Genomic DNA, 24,239 nt, shown 5'->3' with positions numbered 1-24,239 from the left:
TCTAACCAGTAGGTGGCAGTCCAGGATAAGAAATAGAACGTTGAGAAGAAAAAGACATAATTGAACAGTAGGAAAAACGGGGGAAAGATACACTACGCCCATGACATTTTAAAGAATGACAGTGTAAACGTTTGCAAGTTAAAACGGTATGTAAGTCAGTAGGCCTACATCGATGTTTGGTGGCTATAAGTCTGTCAGGGATTTGACAGGCTAGAAGTTTGCGATTTATAAGGCTACCGCAACAAATATGTATAGGTAAGACAGTAGCCTACGATGTTTTGGTGGCTAGCTGGGTAGTTCTGTATTTCAGCAGAATTAACAGGCTAGAAGTTGGTATTTTATCTTAGGTAATGTCATGTATGAAAACTACATTGAAATGTAGAGGCAATAGGCTACCGACAATATGGGGACGGCGGCCATGTCATGTCATCAGTGTGCTAACTCGTAGCCTACCTCCGTATTGCGTTACATTGTTCGTTCAGCATGATGCGAACTTCTGAGTTTCTACTCAGATTAGTTGCATTGAGGTGATACCAGAGCACGGCTACCTATTACACATTCTCTGGTGATATTTCAGACTTGACGAACTCCCATGGTCGGCAACGGGAATTCCTTACTGCAGAAATAATAGCCTAGATTGATGCTCCCGTCAGCGTCTGCCTCCTTCAATCATTGATAGCCAGACTGCACTGTGTCAAAATGTCACTTTGAAAATGTGATTAATCAGCTTTTTTTTTACGCATTAATATTTCTATGATCAATTAATCAACATGAACGTGTTATTTTGACAGTTATAACTACTGCAATACACCAATCTGTTACAGTGTTGCACTGAATGGAGAGATGGCCGTGGTGGTCAATGCATGCCATGTCCAACTACAGAAAAAGGAAGTTTGAAGGGGGGAAAAAAATCACAAAATAAAAATCACATACTCTTTTTTGTTATGGCATAAAAAACAATGAAACAAATAAAATGACAACAGGTTCATTAAATCTCCTTTCAAAATCTTTATTTAGACATTTAAAAGTCAGAAACACATTTTATTTACATATTTCATATAAGTCAGAAAAACAAGCATGTAAACACACATAAAAACACTGACACCTCAGATCAGCAAATAATTTTTCAAAGATAATTCAGCAAATAACTAAACTTTAGGGAGAACAGAATACATCATATTGTTGTTGTTGAAAACATTCTCATAATCCACACATTCATTTTAGGGAAAGAGCATAATATAAAGAAAGCAATATCAGCATTTGTTTAGTTTCATCAAACGGTAGTCTATAATTGAATATACATACATACATACATACATACATTACACATGTGTATGAACAGTTGTGTGTGACTGGTGTTCCTGCAGTTCTTTATACAGTCTATGGGCCAAAGCTGGAACTATTGCCATAGTAACAAGCCCTGCTCCACTGCCAGGGCCACAGATCAACAGAATGGATGTTGCTACGGTTACGTGGTTACTGCGGAATGTTACACAGAGTCTTGACTTGATGAATTTAAGTCTGAATTTTGGCAGTTGGTTAAATAGACACCAGTGTCATACAAACCACACACACACACACACACACACATTCAACTTCAAAAATATTAGCTTGATGTGTGTGATATGCCAGTGGGCAACATTAAATCTGATGTAATGTAATCTTTACTGTTTGTAAAAGAGCTTCTTGTGCCTACGAGCCTATATTACATTACAGTGTCATACAAACCACACACACACACACACACATCTGAAAATGGAGGAGAATGAGAGAGAGAGAGAGAGGAAGAGAAGAGAAGGGAGGGGGACAGAGACTGAGGGTAGAGAGAGAGAGAGAGAGAAAGGGAGAAAAGGGTGGATGTACCTGTTGAAGGAGGAGCTCATGTGATCTTGCGCAGGGACACTGAGGAGCCATAATAAAGCCAAAACCCTGGATAGAGGGGCTCAGTGAATGTGGAGTGGAACGTGTGCAGGTGGGTGAGTGTGTTAGTGGAGACGCTGTAGAAGGACAGAGTGCCGGCCGGCCAGTCCAGGTAAACTCCTACTGTTCTGGAGCGGGAGGAGGGGGCAGGTATGCCAGTGCGTTTATTATTGTGCCAGACAGAGTAACTGTGACCAGAGCAGAACAGACTCCAGGACTTGGCATTCTGTCCCATTATGACGTCATCACTGTCCCCTTTCCTCTCGATGCTTTTATAGGCCACAGATATACGAGCTCCATCATCAACACTCCACTCAGCCTCCCAGTAGCAGCGTCCAGTCAGACCCTCTCTACACAACACCTGCCATGTGGAGTCAAATCTCTCTGGGTGTTCAGGATACGGCTGCTGCTTCTCCACACGTGTCACCTTTCTGTTCCCCTCAGAGAGAGAGAGACGTCTGTGTGCTGTGTTTGGGTCCAGTGTGAGATCACAGGCATCTGCAGACAAGAGGAGAGGAGAGAACATGAGAACACACACACACACATACAGAGATAACATGAGAACACACACACATACACACACAGAGAGAGAACAGTACAAGAACATGAGAACACACACACACACACAGATTGAGAGAACATGAGAACACACACACACAGAGAACATGAGAACACACACACACTCACATACAGAGAGAGAACAGTACAAACACAAACACCACTACCAGTACACACAGACACACACACTCATACATACCCTACCAGCGCGCGCACACACACACACACACACAAACACACCACTCCCTACCAGCGCACACACACACACAAACACACACACCACTACCCTACCAGCGCACGCACACACACACACACCACTACCCTACCAGCACATACACACACACACACACCACTACCCTACCAGCGCACACACACAAACACACACCACTACCCTACCAGGCACACACACACACACACACAAACACAAACACACCTACCCTACCAACACACACACACACACACACCACTACCCTACCAGCACACACACACACACACACCACTACCCTACCAGCACACACACACACACACACACATAACTGCCCTACCAGCACACACACACATACACACCACTACCCTACCAGCACAAACACACACACCACTACCCTACCAGCAATCAACACAAACACACACACAGGCATCTGCAGACGAGAGGAGAGAACATGAGAACACACACACACACACACAGAGATAGAACATGAGAACACACACATATACAGAGAGAGAGAAACATGACAACACACACACACTTCTGCTGAGATCACACAGACGTCTGCTAACATCACACATCACACACACTAGACACAGACATAAACACACACACCCTCTCACACAGAAACACACACACACACACACTTCTGTTCACATCACACACACACACTCCTGCTCACATCACACACACACACACTTCTGCTCACATCACACACACACACCACTACCCTACCAGCACACACACACACATACACACTACTACCCTACCAGCACACACACACACACACACACCACTACCCTACCAGCACACACACACACACCACTACCCTACCAGCACACAAACAGACCACTACCCTACCAGCACACACACACACACACACCACTACCCTACCAGCACAAACACACACACACCACTACCCTGCCAGCACAAACACACACACACACACACCACTACCCTACCCACACACACACAAACCACTGCCGTACCAGCACACACACACACATACCACTACCCTACCAGCACACTAACACACACATACACACAGACACACACCACTACCCTACCAGCACACACACACCACTACCCTACCGGCACACACACCCACACACACCACTACCCTACCAGCACACCCACCCACACACACACAAACACACACACACCACTACCCTACTAGCACACCCACCCACCCACACACACCAGCACAAACACACACACACCCATACACACCACTACTCTACCCACACACACACACAAACCACTGCCGTACCATCTCTCTCACACACACACACACAAACACCACTACCCTGCACACATGAGGAGAGGAGAGAACATGAGAACACACACACATCCACACACACATACACAGAGAGAACATGAGAACACACACACATACAGAGAGAGAACAAGAGAAGACACACACACACACGAGAGGGAACATGAAAACACACACACACACACACCAAATCAACACAAACATACACACAGGCATCTGCAGACGAGAGGAGAGAACAGAGACACACATACACACGCACACATACAGAGATAGAACATGAGAACACACACACATATACAGAGAGAGAGAAACATGACAACACACACACACTTCTGCTCACATCACACACACGTCTGCTAACATCACACACACACACTAGACACAGACATAAACACACACACCCTCTCACACAGAAACAGAAACACACACACACACTTCTGTTCACATCACACACACTCCTGCTCACATCACACACACACACACACACTCCTGCTCACATCACACACACACATTTCTGGTCACATCACACACACACATCCGCTCACACACACATACACACATACACTTCTGCTTTTATCACACACACACACACTTCTACTCACATCACATCACACACACACTTCTCTAGGGGTGAACGATTTTGGAAAAAAATCTAATTGTGATTTTTCTCACCAATATTGCGATTGCGATATGCGATTATTTTTAAGCTCTTTATCTTCTGTCTTATTCAACAAAGACAAGCAATATATTATTCTATAGACCAACACAAAATTAGATAAGTTAAACATAAACTGTTCTTTCCTGGAGCCCATGCCTATGTTATGATGGCATTAGGTCATTGAATAAGATTGATGAATAAAACATTTTTTATTATTTAATCACATTAGTAGACCTATATTTGTTGAACTTCCAGCCTTGTAAACATTTATTGATTCTGATACGTTTCTATTTCATGTAGATATGATCTTCTTTCGTTATAGGTCTACATGTAGTGGGACTGACACGGCTTCTCCTTGTCCTGTGGCACACACACACCACACACACACGCACACAAACACACACACAGACCCACACACACACACACACACACACACACAGACCCACTCCTCTCCTCTGTAGGCTACTTGCACGTGAATCGGAACAAACTACTGTAGATTGTTGTAGCGCAAATAAATGCGGCTGAATGACCGTTCGGCTCGGTTTTAACTAAAGGTTAGCATCATCACCACAGCGCAATACGCATGCATGCAAATTAACTAGTTTGTTCATATCACAACAAAGCCAATCGGGGAGACAAAACTCTTTAAACAGGCAAAGTTAGCAGCAGTTAGCAGCATGTATGTAGCCTAGACCCTTAGCTGGTAAGCTAATGTTAGAACAGCTGGGTTTTTGGTGGTTAGCTGTGTCAACTACTTGCGGATAACGCAAATGCCCCCACTGTCACTGTACTCCAGTAAACAAAGTCCCCAGTGCACAGGTCAATGGCTGCTGTGCAGCCTAAACAGTCGTGGAGTTTTAATCGTCAGCTGGACAAGTGAACGAAGTTACCAGTCAGAGTAGCAGCACAGGGGAATTATGAACTAGAACCAGGGACATGGCAGGTTCGAGCAAAAGGTAATGAAGAGGTTTATTTTTAACCAAAGTAGCTCTACTGATCAGACCTTTCTTGACACTGTTAGCTGGTCCTCTTGTTTACATTTTTTGCTTCTTCAGTGGTCGGTGTGAAGAGTCGGTGGCGCGTCGGCAAGCGCAAGTATAAATGCGTTTTGGTGACGTCACATATTACGAAGCGTAATCGCAGCCTTTGCAGTTTAAAAATCGTGTTTCATCATATCGCGATATTATCGCAAATGCAATAAATCGTTCAGCCCTACACTTCTCACACACACACTTCTGCTCACATCACACACACACACACACACTTCTCACACACACACTTCTGCTCACATCACACACACACACACACACCTCACACACACACTTCTGCTCACATCACACACACACACACACTTCTCGCACACACACTTCTGCTCACATCACACACACACACATTTCTACTCACATCTCATCTCACACTCACTTCTGCTCCCATCACACACACACACACACACACACATTTCTACTCACATCTCATCACACACACACACTTCTCACATACACACTTCTGCTCCCATCACACACACACACACACACTTCTACTCACATCACATCACACACTTTTCACATTAACACGTACACAAACACACATCTGCTCACATCACAGACACACACATTTCTGGTCACCTCACACACACAGACACACTAAACACACACACAAAATAGCTACACACTGTACACAATACTGTAACATACACACACACAAACATTCATTCACACAGGTTAGCAAACCTTGCTATCACACACACACACACACTTCTGCTCACATCACACACACACACTTCCGCTCACACAGAAACACACACATACTTCTGCTCACATCACACACACACAACACACACTTTCAAGCACACCATACTATAACACCCACACAGAATATTTTGTGGCATGTCATGTTTTACCAAATACACACACACAGCTACAAGACTCCCATACACACATTCAAGCTAAAACATGTGAATGATCACAAATACTAAATAAACAATTAACTTACATTTCAGCAAACGTGGTCGTGCTCTGTCTAAAGAAGTGTGGTCAGTTCTGTAAGAAAAACGAAATGTCACACACGGTCAGTTCTGAAAAACAAAATGTCACACACACGTACCATTTGACAGATCTCAACGCTGCTCTTTTTCGGTTTGTGCCACCTGTGAAATGTGATTTATTATCCCACAGAAAATAGCCTGCTGCCATACATGTTTTTCCTGATATAAAGTAATGAAGTAAATCTCTTTCCAGCTGTCTTTATCGCATACAAAGGCATCCAAGGTGACGCCTTAAGACCCCTCTAGTTCTCAGGAGACAATCATGAAGTAAAATGCCCCGACACTGTCTGTCCTGTACTTAGATTAGAGTTAGTGAGCAACCTGAGGACTCCCTTTGAATAACAAATGCACATTCCAGCAGTGAAACTCCATTATTTAATGCATGATCACGGACCACCAGCAACACCTTCACAGTCCAACCCTGAATTAATGATCGTTTGTTGTACCACTTTCTTTGGTTACTGACATATTGTCACATACAGCAAACATCACCTCACCATCTGCTAGCTGCCTGAATACACTTTAAAAAAAACACGGTCTCTTAGGACAGCCACAAAAACGGCAACTAAAACAGACTAGTCCAACCTGGACCATGAAACATAAGCTGTTCCAGCCAATCACCGACAACACCTTCAGGAGGTGTTTCACAGGAGGGAGAGGCGAGGTAGCTCTCTGTTTTGTTTGAACTTCAACAGAAGTGACATTACCCAACATTGCTTAGAGTACCTTTAACTTGGTTAAATTTGAGCTACTTCATAGGTGTCCTGATATACAGAATTAATAGCCTCTCTGTCAGACAATCAGAAAATAGCATTTCTTGTCTGCCGGGGATAAACTGTTCCCTGTCTGTCTGCTCATCTCCTTGTCTTTCTGTTAATCTCACAGCCTGGAATCTGAGAGGCATTCAAATTGGTAAATGTTTGTGGCAAATATGCTTTCTCTGAATAGTAAGATTTAATACAATTTGGTGCAAAGAGTCCATTTTAACAGTAACTCTTTCCAGCTCCACTGAGTGTTCAGAAATGTTCGCACAGAACTCAAGACAAACAGAAAGCAGAGGTTCCTAAACTTTCAGCTATGTTTGCAACACACCTCTAAACTATCTTTGAACGCATCTCTAAATATTTGCATTGGATTGTGGATGCAGCTATTATAATACACATTTGAAAATAGGCCAGTACACTCGGTATTAAGAAATAACTATGGTCTCCACAATGGAGACAATGTTTAAATACACTAGGGTTTCTTTCTGAACATACCTCAGTATCTCCAGTTTACAGACAGGATCCTCCAGTCTAGCAGATAACAGCTTCATTCCTGATTCTCCAGGATAATTGTAGTTGAGATCCAGTTCTTTTAGATGAGAGGGAAAGGGGGTTGAAACCAGAAAACCACAGCCCTTCTCTGAGATGAGACAATCAGAGAGTCTGAGAGACAGACAGACAGAGAGAGAGAAAGAGAGAGAGAGAGAGAGAGAGAGAGAGAATGTCCTTTTCATTGTTTTTACATGCATCAACTGGTGACATTGTGTTAATCTGAAGTTATTTGTTTTGTTTTACAACAGATAGGTCTGGCTAAACTATTTCTTAATTTCTGACTGGACAAGAGACATTCCCTGACTGGCGATATCTAAGGACATCCGCACTTGGACAGTCCGCTTTTTGCTCTGAATTGTCCAGTGTGAGTATCACATTTGGCAGCTATTGAGTGAGAAAATGGAGTAAGTAGAATAGGGTGAATGTTCAATTCAGCATATGACATAATATGAACGAGTGGGCTCTGCAAAATCACTGTGTGCACAAGCACATATAGCCTCTCTCAACCTGAACTTGGCTCTCCGGTGTCGCGTTTGGCTCCCAGTGGAGATTGGAACTACTGGAACTATTTTCCGGGCGGATGTTGAATGAAAATAAATAAATAAATTAGTTAGAAACCGTTAGAAAACACAATTTGATGTCTTTTAACTCAACTAGTTAGAGCTGTTGTATGAAAGCAATATGGCAGAGTGGCGTTGGTAGCAGATATAGCCATGGCTGTGATTACCTGCAGCACAAGGCCGAATAAAAGCCATGGCATTATGTGCTACCAACGCCCCTCTCACTTGTGCCATATTGCTTCATCATAAACTTATATGACAGAGATTTGATCAGTTCAGACATTTTAAAACTCACAAATAAGCTCAAAAGTAGAATGACACCTGCACAATGATATCAGGGTAGGATGTCAATTGTTACTTTTTCCATTTTGCTGACCAGTTGATGTTCCATTGTTATGTTGTCATGGTTCTTCTAACTAATGAGGACATTTCAGACAAAGATACAAAGACTACAAAGAAACGTCTGCACCCACCTTAATGTTTGTATTGTGCAGTTGGAACTGGACAGTCCCTTAGAGAGAAGCTGAACTCCAAAATCCCCAAGGTCATTGTCACTCAAGTCCAGCTGTTGCAGGGAGTTTGGTGACTGTAGGACTGAAGCCACAATCTCACAAGACGTATCTGCGAGTTTACAATCAGCAAGCCTGCATAAGAACACAACAAAAGATAACATGAATAAATGGAAGATCTGTTTACACAATGCCCTGATCAATAAAAATCAAGAACAGAACATCAGATCAGATCACTACTGTCCACCACTGTCATATCACTACTCTGGTCAGCAGCTAGTCAAAGAATTCACTTGCACTAATTTAATATAGATTGTCCCCATGTAACCTGCGTTGTGTTGAACCTGCGCGATTCAGCCCTGCACACGCCCGGACTCGAACCCGCGAACAGCAGCACCTCGGATCGGGAGGCGAGCGCGCTAACAATTGAGCCAATAGCCCAGGCTACTGGCTGCATTCCAGCAGCACTCTTGAGACGTCAGGGAGTGAGGTTTACCAACGTTCCACAAGCACAGATAAGCTAGCTGACATCCGTTACATTCACATGTTGTCTCTAACCCTCAAAGAGGTTAGATGCTTAAGCCTCTCTCAACCTGAACTTGGCTCTCCGGTGTCGCGTTTGGCTCCCCGTGGAGATTGGAACTACTGGAACTATTTTCCGGGCGGATGTTGAATGAAAAAAAATAAATAAATTAGTTAGAAACCGTTAGAAAACACAATTTGATGTCTTTTAACTCAACTAGTTAGAACTGTTGTATGAAAGCAATATGGCAGAGTGGCGTTGGTAGCAGATATAGCCATGGCTGTGATTACCTGCAGCACAAGGCCGAATAAAAGCCATGGCATTATGTGCTACCAACGCCCCTCTCACTTGTGCCATATTGCTTCATCATAAACTTATATGACAGAGATTTGATCAGTTCAGACATTTTAAAACTCACAAATAAGCTCAAAAGTAGAATGACACCTGCACAATGATATCAGGGTAGGATGTCAATTGCTACTTTTTCCATTTTGCTGACCAGTTGATGTTCCATTGTTATGTTGTCATGGTTCTTCTAACTAATGAGGACATTTCAGACAAAGATACAAAGACTACAAAGAAACGTCTGCACCCACCTTAATGTTTGTATTGTGCAGTTGGAACTGGACAGTCCCTTAGAGAGAAGCTGAACTCCAAAATCCCCAAGGTCATTGTCACTCAAGTCCAGCTGTTGCAGGGAGTTTGGTGACTGTAGGACTGAAGCCACAATCTCACAAGACGTATCTGCGAGTTTACAATCAGCAAGCCTGCATAAGAACACAACAAAAGATAACATGAATAAATGGAAGATATACTGTTTACACAATGCCCTGATCAATAAAAATCAAGAACAGAACATCAGATCAGATCACTACTGTCCACCACTGTCATATCACTACTCTGGTCAGCAGCTAGTCAAAGAATTCACTTGCACTAATTTAATATAGATTGTCCCCATGTAACCTGCGTTGTGTTGAACCTGCGCGATTCAGCCCTGCACACGCCCGGACTCGAACCCGCGAACAGCAGCACCTCGGATCGGGAGGCGAGCGCGCTAACAATTGAGCCAATAGCCCAGGCTACTGGCTGCATTCCAGCAGCACTCTTGAGACGTCGGGTAGTGAGGTTTACCAACGTTCCACAAGCACAGCTAAGCTAGCTCACATGTTGTCTCTAACCCTCAAAGAGGTTAGATGCTTAGGTGCTATTCAGGATATGAGCTCATGAATAAGCCTACACATTGATACATTTTAGAATTTAGGGAAGGCTTGTTAAAAAATGGTATTTTATATTATAGCCCAGTGTTTCCTCTATGTTTATTTCAGCATGGCGGCCCCCCACGGTTTAATTAATACCGCCATGGTATCAGAATCAGGGCAGACGCACATTTGCTTTTTAAATAATCTTGTGACGTATCCTCCCCTGCTGGCTGCCGCTCACATTGCAATTTAACAATAAGTAGCCTAAACTAGTCAGAGGTTATTATGGCCTGTCCAGTTTCAGTTTCACATATTCTAAATTATATATATATCGTCCTTTTTAATTGGTTATGACATACTGTTGCAAGACTTGTAACCCTTCCCTATCTGTTCTAGCTATCCTGTATCTCATAGCCTGCCTGTCTTGAGAATCAGAGGTGTTTCAAATTCAGATAGCCTACTCTGTCCGTTATCCTGTGTCTCTGTGCAGTTCAGTTAGAATTCACCCTTCGCTAAGTCCCGCCCTCCTTAGTTACAGTTGCTATGCCTGACAAGCTTTATTACACAGGAGGAGAACCGGGACTTTTCAATGAAATGTCATTTACAAAGACATCGTACCACACTGAAAGTTAATATTTTGTCACTAGCAACCTACATCTGCCCTCTGTCAAATACAGTTGGAATTTCAGCTCTGAACAAAACTGTTCATGAGTTATTTAACATATGGAGACTGAAGGCCTTTGGGTCATAAAGGGCACTTATTTGGATGTGTGGTGCCCTAACCCACGTAAAGACACAGTGAAATAACATGTTACACTATAGAAACATGATATAATTGGGAACACATATTGTTTTTAACTATAAAAAATGGCATATTGCATGATATTTCCGTAACCGCGAGATACACGCTTCACGATGACGGACAGACGAACAGACGTTCACCAACATGTATAACCCATCAGCAATCTATTTAAAATAACACCTATTTGAAGTACCATTCATGATATGTTGTCAAATATTTAAGTTGTGGGAAGTACATAGCTTAAATGGTGTCTCTTTCGTCCCCCATGCATGTTACATTCATTCAGGAGAGTCGAATGAAACAAAACGCAAATTCGACTTCTGTTTAACATAGCAAAACTCGAAAGCTTGTCAGACCTCCCGTGCCTAGTGACGGGTTGCTAAGCCACGATTGGCCTGTGGCGGTTTTCGGGTGTGGCTTAGCGAAGGGTGAATTCTGGAGCGAGGACAACCAGGAGTTCCGATTGAGAGGTTGGGGCTCGAGCCGCAGCCGTTGGATCCCCACAGACTCAAACAACAAAGCGGGACGTTGGTCGTTGGGCACCAGACTTAAAAACAGCAGATCTAACGTTAACGTTAGCTACCCTCTGATACAATTCCTCAAAGCCTGGCAAGAAGATTAAATAATTTTCTTAGACTAAAGTCTTAACAGCAAAGCGAGGCACAGCAGAATTATTGACGACGTGCTGTGGTTTACTCTTGTTGAACTAACGTTAAGTTAAGGTTAACGTTAACCTTGCTTTTTTTATGTGAAACACTAACATTGGACAACATTCACAGAGGCGAACCGTATACACTGCCATTAAAAACAAAACACTTCAAAAAATTGATAAAACATAGAAGTATTTACAAGTTGCATCTATTACAAAGGTAACTTTTCTTATCAGTCTAAAATTAACACCAGATGGTCGACTACTAGCACGTTAACGATATCTGTTAATTAGCTCCAACATCCTTTCCCCAGTTTTCCAGAATAACTCTGTACTGATTAGCCCAAGAACTTAAAAAGTACTGAAAGTAAAGGAAAACGAGTTCAGGTGCCTAGAAGCTACCTGGCGAGAAGGTTCACGAATTTTCTTGAAGTCTTAACGTTAACAGCAAAATGAGGCACAGCAGAGCTGTTGACTACTCGCTGACTCCTGTTGAACTGACCTCAACGGCTGCGGCTGCACTGCAGTATATATTCCAAGAGTGACGTGATAGTAACGAACTGACTGTATCTCTCGCGCCAGATTACATTACATTTAGATAAAAAAGAGAGGAAAGGATTAATAGGAGAAAACAAATATATATTTGAGCGAACGTGAACTGTACTGTAGACTTACTGTATTACTGCCTGATGAACGTTACTATGAACTCGTTCATTCTGGTGTCTGTGAACGGCACGCTCTTTCAGTTGTGCCAGATTTCTACAGAGCCTTCCACGCGAAAACCCGGCTAAAACACACCGTTAAAAGGCCTTAATATGGCAGCATGCAGGTCACCATTACTCAAACTATGGGCCGCAGTCTATGGCCGCAGTCCGCAACGTGGACAATGCTGGTCTGCAGAGTGAATTCCGGGGCATCGTCTGATAATTTGCTGCGCAATTGATAGATAGATAGATACTTTATTGATCCCCAGGGGAAATTCAAGGTCTCAGCAGCATACATACAAGACAAACACATTCTTTAACAGCAGAAGAGTAATTAAAGTATATAATATAAAAACACAACTAAGCAGTAAGGACAGTAGAAGATAAAGAATATGCTAAATATACTAAAATACAAATTATACTAACACTTAATACAATATATAAAAATATACTAAAATACAAATAACAAAATTACAAATTATACTAACACTTAATCTAAATCTATTCTAAAAACAGTATCCACATAGTGGTGATTAATAAATCAGAGGCGCTTGCAATGACTGAGGCAGGGACTGAGCCTGTGATTCTCTGTGCATAGTAAGGTATGGTAAGGTGCTCTAAGGTGCTCTGTGTGAATGAGTGTAATGGTGGTAGTGCAATGGTGATAGTGGTCATGGTGATAGTGCAAATGAGTAAGTCAACAGTGCAACAATGCAGAAATAAAGTAAAGGAAAGTCTATATATCTATATATTTAACTATTTAAGAAAATGTATAAGTGTGGCCACAGTTCGGCTGTGGCATGGAGGGGGGGGGGGGGGGTTATGCATATGTGCTAATGTGCTAATATAGCACGCAAACAGTGAGGCATAAAGACAGTGGTACAAGTGGCTAGTGGACAGACAGTACCAAACATGGAGGGGATGAAGAGGCAGACAGACTATGCAGAGAAGTCTATCTCTCCTCTTCCCTTAAGTGAGGCATTGAACAGTTCAATTGCCCTGGGGACAAATTACTTTCTCAGTCTGTCAGTTGTGCAAGGCAGTGAGCGAAGTCTCCAGCTGATCAGGCTCTTCTGTTTAACAATAGTGCTGTGGAGTGGGTGACACTCATTGTCCAAGATGTTGATCAGTTTGTTCAGGGTCCTTTTGTCAGATAGTGAAGTGATACACTCCAGTTCAGCTCCCACTACAGAGCCAGCTTTCCTTACCAGCCTGTCAATTCGCCCCACATCCTTCTTCCTTGTGCTTCCACCCCAGCATACTACTGCATAGAAGAGGACGCTGGCAACAACAGACTGGAAGAACATCCTGAGGAGCTTACTGCACACATTGAAGGACCGCAGCCTCCTCAGGAAGTACAGCCTGCTCTGCCTTTTCTTGTTTAGTGCATCAGTGTTGGCTGACCAGTCCAGTTTATTGTCCAGGTGGAGACCCAGATACTTGTAGGTGCTAACCACCTCCACATTGACCCCATCAATGTGAACTGGTAGCAGAGTGGGCTTAGACCTGCGGAAATCCACCACCATCTCCTTGGTCTTTGAAGTGTTAAGTTGAAGATGATTGAGTTTGCACCATTGCACAAAGTCCTCCACCAGGCTCCTGTACTCCTCCTCCTGCCCGTTCCTGATACACCCCACAATTGCAGTATCATCAGAAAACTTCTGCATGTGGCATGACTCGGTGTTGTAGCAGAAGTCAGATGTGTACAGGGTGAACAGGACTGGAGAGAGCACAGTTCCCTGTGGCTCTCCGGTGCTGCAGATCACAGTGTCAGAGAGACAGTTCTTCAGTCTGACGAACTGTGGTCGCTCGGTCAGGTAATCTGTAATCCAGGTTACCAGGTGAGCGTCCACACCCATCTGCAAAAGCTTGTCTCCCAATCTGAGGGGCTGGATGGTGTTAAAAGCACTTGAGAAATCAAAGAACATGATTCTCACAGCACTTTCCCCCTTGTCCAGGTGGGAATGTGTCCTGTGTAGAAGATAAGTGATGGCATCGTCCACGCCCACTTTCTCCTGGTAAGCAAACTGTAACGGGTCTAGTGCATGGCGTACCTGGGGTCTGAGCATGCCTAAGACCAATCGCTCCATTGTCTTCATCACATGTGATGTAAGAGCGACAGGTCTGTAGTCATTAAGCTCACTAGGGTGTGGCTTCTTAGGGACAGGGGTGAGACATGATGTCTTCCACAGTGTTGGAACTTGTCCAAGGCGTAGGCTCAAATTGAAGATGTGCTTCAGTGGTTCCCCCAGTTCAGCAGCACAGGCCTTGAGTAGCCTTGGGCACAGTCTGTCAGGCCCAGCTGCTTTATTGCTGCGCAATTTCTTAAGTTGGACTGTCACTTGATCCTTTGTAATGGTGAGGGGTGTAAAGGGAGGGGAGGGGGAGGGGTGCATCTGGGATCTGTGTGTCTGATGGCTGTTGACTGAGGTCATTGTCACCTCATTGTTCGTGATCACCATGTGGGGGAGGGGGGCAAAATCCAGTGATGGTGGGGGTACAATAGCCTGTGATGATGGAGGTGAGTGTTGTGCTGGTATTGAGGGGGTGTGAGGGTGGGGGCTGGTGGACAGACCACCGCCATTGGAGCTGGAGCAGGGGAGTCAAACCTGTTGTAGAAGTGGTTCAACTGGTTCGCCCTGTGCAGGTCCCCCTCCACAGAGCTGCTGTTCTTCTTCAGGTCAGTGATAACCTTCATGCAGTCCCATGTCTCCTTCAAGTTGTTTTCCTGCAGCTTCTGTTCCACCTTCTCAAGGTGGAACAAGGAACCGCGGACAGAAAAAGAAAACAAACGTTTCTGCAATTTGTAGGAAATACTTGTTGATTTGGTGTCATCAAACATAGAGGCATAGAATTAAGTCGTAGTATGATTCAATGCATGCGTGTGCACGTTGGTAGCAAAGCTAAGCTTCAATCATTATGAAACGACATTTAATAGAACGACGTGGATTTATGCAACTTCCATAAAAAAAATCAGAGCACAGACTATAACTATTCTATCAGTGTATGATGCTTGCATGAGGGAAACATCCCAAAACAATGGCACCCATATAATTGCTGTTGTTTTGAGAAGTATTTCTAATGCAAACATCATGCAACAATGCAAAAATAATGAAACTACTGTAGGCCATATTATATTTTACATTAGTAAAGCAGTACTCTGATGTGCATGTTTTCACAAACTTTTGTGAGCAATCTTAGCACTTTAAACATTGACTGAAGTGCATGTATAGCAATATAGTATAAAAATAATAATAATTGTGATATTGTTATAATAATTTGATGGGGGCTGGGTTCATGTAGGTGGGCCCTATGACCCCAAAGTATGCCTTGACTGGGCCTCAGGTCAAAGAAGTTTGAGAAAGGCTGATGTAGACGACAAAGCAGCAAAGGGGCCTCATATGATCATTTAAAACAAGTTTTATGACAAGGTCAGTGAGGATGGGAAAAATCGTACATTTCTGTACAAACTTTGCCTGCACATCAGTCACATCCACAGCAAACCTGAAACGGCACATTGAACTGAAGCACCTGGCTAGCCTTTCAAGGTATGTGCAAGCCAATAACAAATCAAAAGACTGTCGAGACAGATCCTCAACCCAAATTAACTGCATTCTATATGGGATGTGGCAATAATTTTGAAAAATAATAGCTCGCAGCAACATATGAAAAAAAAGAACTACTAGTTCATCACTAGTTTGGAAATTGTGAACTTAGTTCAAAATTTTGAATTATGAACTGTGAACTGAACTAGTTCATTTTTAAATTTGTGAACTGAACTTTGAACTAGTTCACGTAGAAAGTGAACTTTCCCAACACTGGGAACAGTGTGATCTGGGTTGCATTTACACACCTAATGTATGGAAGCATATATGTTGCATAATTCAAATGAGATTGAGAATGCAATCTGCAATTCTAAAATACATTACATTATGCAATTTAATATTGCAATTTGCAATAATTTCCATCAAATTGTATTTTAATCTGCAAAGTGACAATGCAATCCTAAAATCAATTTGAATAATTTTGGTTAAAAAATAGAATAAACATGGATTGATTTGCATTCCATTTTGCCATGGTACTTCAGTCTCAAAATTCAAATGTCAATTCATTTTGCATTTCAATTCTCAATATTCAGTTTCATCATTTAACTGTTTTTATCGTCATGTTGTTCTCTATCCGCAAGCTGCCATATTATTTCAGATAAACAGTTTCTGCATTTGCAACACTCCGCTGAGTTTGTAGTGATAAACGTATCCTTATTCTGTTATTTCAATATAACTAGTGCAGTGCCCGTTCAAACATGCCATTTCTGTGGAAAACCTGTAGCACTTACATGTCCGCAGGTAGGCTACACCTGCTTACAAATAGTACGGTAGGGGAAAACATCATTCCTAAGCATTCAATACTGAATATTATATTATAATATATTAGCCTATGATTAATGTGCAGTAAGCAGAATTTAGGCATGGCTGCATGTGACATTTTTACAGATCAAAATGACATAAGCCTATAACAGCTGTTTTGAGTTAAGGCTATATGTTTATTGTTAAGCTTACTGACTAACTTCCTGATAGAGAAGACAAACCATTTTGTGGAATGATGCATCATCCTATGAAATTTGCAACAATGTGACTCAACAATCTCTAGCCCATTGTTTCCCAACTTTGGTAAAACTGACCAGTACATTACAGTAAAATATACATACATTAAAAAAAATATATTAAAAACCATGATATTCAAGTTAAGTTACAGATCCTGCATTATAATCTAGCTAAGTAAAAATAAACTTAGACAGGCCACATGAGATATTTGATTGACGGAATTATGCTTGATCAATGTTCGAAATAAAATAGCAAAACAACCAGGCGCGCAAGGACATTTAGGGAAAATGAAAGAACCGCTCTCTTCTGGATGTTACAGCAGAGACCTGAGATACTGGGTATCTTACAATTGACCAGTATATTAGGCCTACATTAAAATATACATACATTAAATAAAACAATATTAAAAACCATGATATTCAAGTTACGTAACGGATCCTGTATTATAATCTAGGTAAGTAAAAATAAACTTAGACAGGCCGCATGACGTTTGATTGACAGAATTATGCATGATCAATGTTCAAAATAAAATAGCAAAACAACGCATAAGGACATTTGGGGAAAATTAAAGAACCGCTCTCGTCTGCATGTTACAGCAGAGATGAGTTGCGCTCTCTCGCGCAACATATGAATGATTGGGGTCACCAACGTTTTGTGAAATCAAAAAAGGGTCACCTGCCAAAAAGGTTGAGAACCCCTGCTCTAGCGTAAGTGACACACTCTGTCTGCCACTCGTTGTCTGTAGCTGATCGAAATGACATAAGCCTAAAGCCTTGATGTAAGGCTATGTTCTGAATAGCTTAATGATATAGAAGCAAACTGCATACAGGGAGTCTTTATTGTTGACAATCAGACATGATAATCATCCAAACAACTTGACCCATGCTGTGCCCATATCCTCTCTGTCTCTGGTCCTGCACTGTGCTGTGTGAGAGGGGGAGTGGCTATGTACAGCAGAGAAACCCAACGTGTGCTTCTCATACCAATATATTTAACAATATATTTTGCATTTCTTATCCAAACAATGCCAAACTTGACACTGCACTTACTGGTACCCGTAGCAAGACACCTGCCAAGTCTGAAATCACACACACACACAACCATGCCACAGCTGTGACGGAACACACACACCACGTATCTGGTGTGAATGAGGCATTAGTGCATATGTTACCTTATGTGTAGCACAAGTGTAATACAATCTAATTATACATATATTGTGGTTGTAAAATTCAGTTAAATTCTTGTAAAGTTTTAATTTATATATTCATACAGGGTTTCCCCTAGAATTTTTCTCCAGTAGTGGTGCTGTTAAATTGTAAACCAAGCACCATCTGCTAATAAATTTAAACAAAAACATAAACACAAAAAAACACGGCTTCCTGCTAAATCCCTGTCTGCACCTTTAACGTTAGTCTACTATTATTTGACATCAAACCTGAAGAGGAACGAATGACAGCTGTTCCCACAGTTCACCTGTGTTTGTTTTTTTTCCTCTCTTATTAGGCTACTGATCATGTGAATTTCTTTTTATTTCATTACAAATCTTTTAGAAATGAACTAAATTAAGCGTGCATTATTTATGCTCTGATACATCTAGTTAAAATACAAATTCAACTGTATTTTGGTCAATAAAGTGATAATGTCATGGTGATATTGTCATATTGCCGTCCGTCTTGGAGAATAAATAGCCTTCCTTTACGGACATAAAGTAATTGTTTTTATCTAAACCAATGTTTATATTAAATAATGTCATAATTTACATGACTTTATTTCATTTATATTACTTTCATTTCCCAAATTCATAGGGTTCTATTACAGTCAGAGGACATAATACAACTGTAGTGAGACCGCATTGTCACAGAGCCCTCCCCTTAATAAAAATAACAAGAACCATACAGAACTGAAAACAGTGACCTTAAAACCGAGGTACGAACCGAACCGTGGGTTTTGTGAACCATCCACCCAAGTAGTCCCCTTCAGAAAGTGTGCAAATCCATGCCGTACACACAGAGAGACATATATCCTCATCATGCACCTACATTTTTTTTTAAATACTTAAATCCCCTTTTTCACACTTAAATAGTAAAATATAGGTTTTGTGTTACTACCAATTAGAAACACTAAGATAAATCAATTGTTCCCATATGGCAACCCCATGCAATAGGGATATATATGTACATACAATGTGTGTGTGTGCATGTGTATGAGAACGTTAATATAAATTGATGTTTAACCCCTTAAATCCAAATCATTATTTTTTTTAATTGAAATTATTTTTTTATAAACTCCGTTATAAATTTCCGTCTCCATTTTATGTTGCAGCTCGTAAGATCGTAAGATGAATCGTAGAAAACCCTCGTAAGAGCGTGTCTCCGTCGTTATCGGGAAACTGGGCCCAGGACCCAGACGCTCTTACGAGGGTTTTCTACGATTCATCTTACGATCGTTCGTTTGGTTTTTCCGAATGTTTCCCGAACATGCTCGTAGCGTGAACGCGCGTGCACTGCTCTTAAGATGCTCTTAAGGGGAGCTGTCCACGTTAATAGTTCTGAAATATCCTCTGATTTGACGGTGATGTCAGGTGACTGCACGTCACAGGCCTACCATTTAAACTTCAGATCTACACATTAATTCACATCAATACGAAAATAGAAACACTTTGACATCTGCATGTAAGCATCCCAAGTAGCCTAGGTTATATACCACACAGAGACATAAATAATTGTAATTATTTTAAGATTAGATTGTTGCACCATGCAATAATTTTTCGCGGTGTCACTTAAGAACACATTTGAAGATAAGAACTACGACTACCAACGTAGCCGTTGGCTGGTTGTTTTACCGATGACGATGCTACATGTCGCCTGTCTAACCACTCCTTCCTTCTCGCAGGTCAAACGGAGCGGTCCATCATCACTGGCAGACTCAAGTCTCCTTCAGGCCAACGCCGCGCCCTTCATGCACTCTCTTTAGACACAACGGGTCTCTGCGTGTCCGTGTGATTTCAGCCCATCTAGTCACGCCATCAGTCACATTGATTGCTGACTCAAATTGCCGTTTTAGCAGGATCCTCTGCAAAGGTGTACTCTAATTTCCATTCTCCTATTTTGCCTTGGCTGTTTTGTTTTTGGCAGATATGCTCACCCGAAGTGATCGCGCCAGGGAGGACGTGCAAGTTCCTTTTACATTTTCCTCCCAATCTTTAATTTGCTAACCCCTGCAGGTGCATCATGCCTCCCCTCTTCCGTTGAGGGGATGCAGTTCATCAATGGAGAAGCAGTTCCACATATCACACTAACATCTACTTTCTTACAGGGATGGCAGTGCCGGTTCACGGAATCACGCAATCGTGTGGATCATGTTTCCAGTTCATACTGGAGGGGGGTCATCCCTCCGTCTTCACAAATCTCCCGAAGGCCAGCGCTTTCGAGGACATCTCCTCTTGTAGCACGGCTTAAAACTAGCCTTCCTAATCCCAGCACTTATCACCTGTCTAGAACTGACTCTTGACTGTGTAAAACCGGCACTCACTGATGCACTTTTCGTTATTGTGCTCTACCTTCTAAATTGTTTTTAATTGCACTGGCATTGTGGGAGAATTGTTTTAGCTTTAACCTGTTTGCCGTCACGTTGGTCTAGGTTGCCCTAGACGCTGGTTGCCCAGTTTGGTCCAGGTGGCCCTGGATGCCGGTTGCCCGGCCGTCATGTCTGTCTGGGTTGCCCTGGACGCTGGTTGCCCAGCTCATGGTTCAGGATACCGCTATACGGTCAATGTTAACTGCCTGATACCGGACTTCGACGCAATTGGATGACACTTCGTCTGTCATCTGTTTAGATCGCCTCTGGCCCGCTATATCAGCTACACAGATATTGGTTCCCCGCGATGCAAGGGGCAAAAGTTATGTGCATCATACTCCTTGCCAGACTCCAGTCTCTCCCTGAGCAAACGCTTCCGTGAGAACTCTGGATTCCCAGGGTACATTGTCAGTCGCTTTGATTAAAAATGTCCTGGCCACATGGAATGTCACGTGAATGCACACCCCTCCACTCACTCAGGGGCCAGTGCTTGGCGCATGACTAATATAATTTCTGCATCCAGTTGGGCGATATGTATTGCTTATTCTCTCCTCATTGCTACCTTTACTCATTGTCTCTCCAGCAGCCAGTTCTAAAGTGTCCTATCCTGCCACAGTGGTGCAGCTGGTATAGCGAGCTCGCGTTAAGTCATTCTCAGAGCTCCTCTGCACTCTGAGATGCATAAGTACCATGGTGGTACCCCAGCACTCATCTGTTCGTTGTCTCGTCATATTTCAGTTACATATGTTCTTCCTCCTGTCACATACAGGCATGAATTGTCCTGAAGTCCTTTGTCTACGTCGCAAGGTCATGCTTCCCTCGCATTACTGATGCTGCTCATCTTATTTTGGGGGGCTTTCCAAGAGCAGGTGCTAAGGTGTAGCTCACACGCATCCATCTTGGCCTTGGGTCTGCAGCTCAATGCATTCATCTCACTCTAGCCGCTGCAGGTGAGCTATCGAACCAGAACACACATCTGGCTTCACAAGCACTAGTCTTCTACAAAACTAGTCATAATGCTTATCTATCCTAAATATTAAACCACATGACTTCGATGCGAATATACTCAAGCACCCATATCAACTAACCCATTGCTCTGGTCCCAAGCATCTGCAACCACAAGCTCTATTCCCCTGCATTGATCCTGAGTACATCATGTTTAACCTTTTAACCCTAACCATGTTTTGCTTCCCTGGTCCCCGTTCACTACCTTAAACTACGGCTCACACTTTACCTGATTTTCAGCAGCCATCTAGCTAACGTGCTGCTTAAATGTAACCTCTCTTCAAAGAGGTTCACTTCTCACTCTTTCCGCATCGGCGCAGCCAAGACTGCCGGCCAAAAAGGGCTATCCACGTCATCCATCAGGATGCATCAAACTAACTCCTCTTGACATTTTCGATGCTCAGAAGTTGCTCTCCCATGTTAACTCTGGTACCTCATTTTACCTTCACAAATCCTGGTGGCGGTGGTTAAATTCTGGCATTCGCCTTGCACTAATCGCTGAAACATATTGGGGCCCAGCATGCCGGTAGCTTGTGGTGATTTAGCCATGGGCATGTTGCCCTTTTCACTGGTTGCCCAGCTCGTTCGACGCTTATGGTTCAGGTCACTTCTCGCCGGTCGCCCGGCTCGTGATGCACGTCTAGGTTGCCCTAGACACTGGTTGCCCAGTTTGGTCCAGGTTGCCCTGGATGCCGGTCACCCGGCCATCACATCGGTCTAGGTTGCCCTATACGCTGGTTGACCAGCTCATGGTTCAGGTCGCACCGTACGCCGGTTGCCCGGCTCGTGACGCTCGTCTAGATTGCCCTAGACGCTGGTTTCCCAGTTCGGTCCAGGTTGCCCTGGATGCCGGTCGCCCGGCCGTCACGTTGGTCTAGGTTGCCCTAGACGCTGGTTGCCCAGCTCACTGTCCAGGTTGCCTTGGACGCCGGTTGCCCGGCTCATGACGCTCGTCTAGGTTGCCCTAGACGCTGGTTGCCCAGTTTGGTCCAGGTGGCCCTGGATGCTGGTTGCCCGGCCGTCATGTCTGTCTAGGTTGCCCTAGACGCTGGTTGCCCAGCTCATGGTTCAGGTCGCGTCGTACGCCGGTTGCCCGGCTCGTGACGCTCGTCTAGGTTGCCCTAGACGCTGGTTGCCCAGTTCGGTCCAGGTTGCCCTGGATGCCGGTCGCCCGGCCGTCACGTTGGTCTAGATTGCCCTAGACGCTGGTTGCCCAGCTCGTCAAGCTTCTAAATCCCACTAAAGCGAAAGCATGCTGCGGGCCCCACTACAACCCTAGGTTTACGGTTAACACCTAGCTACTTTAAAATTCTGTCGGCGTCCTGGCACAACGTCTTCACCCCGGCCCAGTCATGCTGTTTAATTCATCTTGTATGTATACTAATGTCTCTGCTCCTCTCAGAACCAGATTACTGAGTCACCGCCCTGGCGGGCATCACTCATCCTTTTGGGGGTAGGCTCCCCGCCCCTGCCTTCATCCATCGGCAGGAGACGAGATCCGCTCATCGCTGGACGGATCCGAGACGGGGCCTACGCCAAAGACTGTTACCTATTCAGGACTCTATCATGCTTGCATCCAAGCCGTTCCTTTACTAATTAAATTGTTAACTGATTCTATTCTGTCTACTGAGTCTTTCTGGTAGAATTCTAATTTCCCTGTCATTGTAGTGTATTACTAACTACAGAAATAAGTAAACAAACATGTCAGGAAATGCATGGCCTTACACCAACCTTAATGTCTGGAGTTTGCAGTGGGGACTAGACAGTCCCTTAGCGAGAAGCTGAACTCCAGAATCTCCCAGGTCATTGTCACTCAGGTCCAGCTGTATCAGGGAGTTTGGTGACTGTAGAACAGTAGCCACAATTTTCCAGGAGTTCTCTAAGAGTTTGCATTCAGCAAGTCTACAGAACAACATGAGAAGATAAAAACATTAGAGATGGATAAATGGAAGGGATACTGTTTAAACAGTGCCCCATTAAATCAACATACTCAAGAGATATTATCCCCCTATAATGACAGTAGGCTACACAGATCATTCACATACACACTATGCTGCCCTCGTACTGTGTCACTAGCAGGTAGAACTAGACTGCTAGATAACATCTAATTGGAATAAAATTGTCCTTCTAA

At 43.2% G+C, this 24,239-nt stretch overlaps 4 protein-coding genes across 3 annotated transcripts in view; all 4 read right to left on the bottom strand.

Annotated features, from left to right (window-relative positions):
- LOC121718854 (zinc finger protein 665-like) overlaps positions 1-24,239 on the bottom strand; it is a 1,212,449-nt gene that overhangs the window by 809,983 nt on the left and 378,227 nt on the right.
- The window catches only part of LOC121718796 (NACHT, LRR and PYD domains-containing protein 3-like), an 800,724-nt gene that overhangs the window by 450,679 nt on the left and 325,806 nt on the right, over positions 1-24,239 (bottom strand). Inside the window, exons 10-11 of the mRNA XM_042103998.1 lie at positions 10,166-10,336; positions 9,011-9,181 (exon numbers count right to left, since the gene is read on the bottom strand). Coding sequence (XP_041959932.1) covers positions 9,011-9,181; positions 10,166-10,336 — 342 coding nt within the window. The remainder of the gene's footprint in view (positions 1-9,010; positions 9,182-10,165; positions 10,337-24,239) is intronic.
- LOC121718792 (protein NLRC5-like) overlaps positions 1-24,239 on the bottom strand; it is a 787,595-nt gene that overhangs the window by 536,147 nt on the left and 227,209 nt on the right. The window lies entirely within an intron of this gene.
- LOC121719010 (stonustoxin subunit beta-like) lies at positions 1,078-12,715 on the bottom strand. Its single transcript, XM_042104510.1, has 4 exons — positions 12,622-12,715; positions 7,921-8,088; positions 6,610-6,656; positions 1,078-2,418 (listed from the first exon to the last, which is right to left on the bottom strand). The coding sequence occupies exons 2-4, from the start codon at positions 7,974-7,976 to the stop codon at positions 1,880-1,882; spliced, it is 642 nt and encodes a 213-aa protein (XP_041960444.1). The 5' UTR covers positions 7,977-8,088; positions 12,622-12,715; the 3' UTR covers positions 1,078-1,879.

This window comes from Alosa sapidissima, chromosome 9 (assembly GCF_018492685.1).
Source record: "Alosa sapidissima isolate fAloSap1 chromosome 9, fAloSap1.pri, whole genome shotgun sequence".
NCBI lineage: Eukaryota > Metazoa > Chordata > Actinopteri > Clupeiformes > Clupeidae > Alosa > Alosa sapidissima.
The sequence above is the reverse complement of the archived record's forward strand: the minus strand, read 5'-3'. Positions and strand labels throughout refer to the sequence as shown.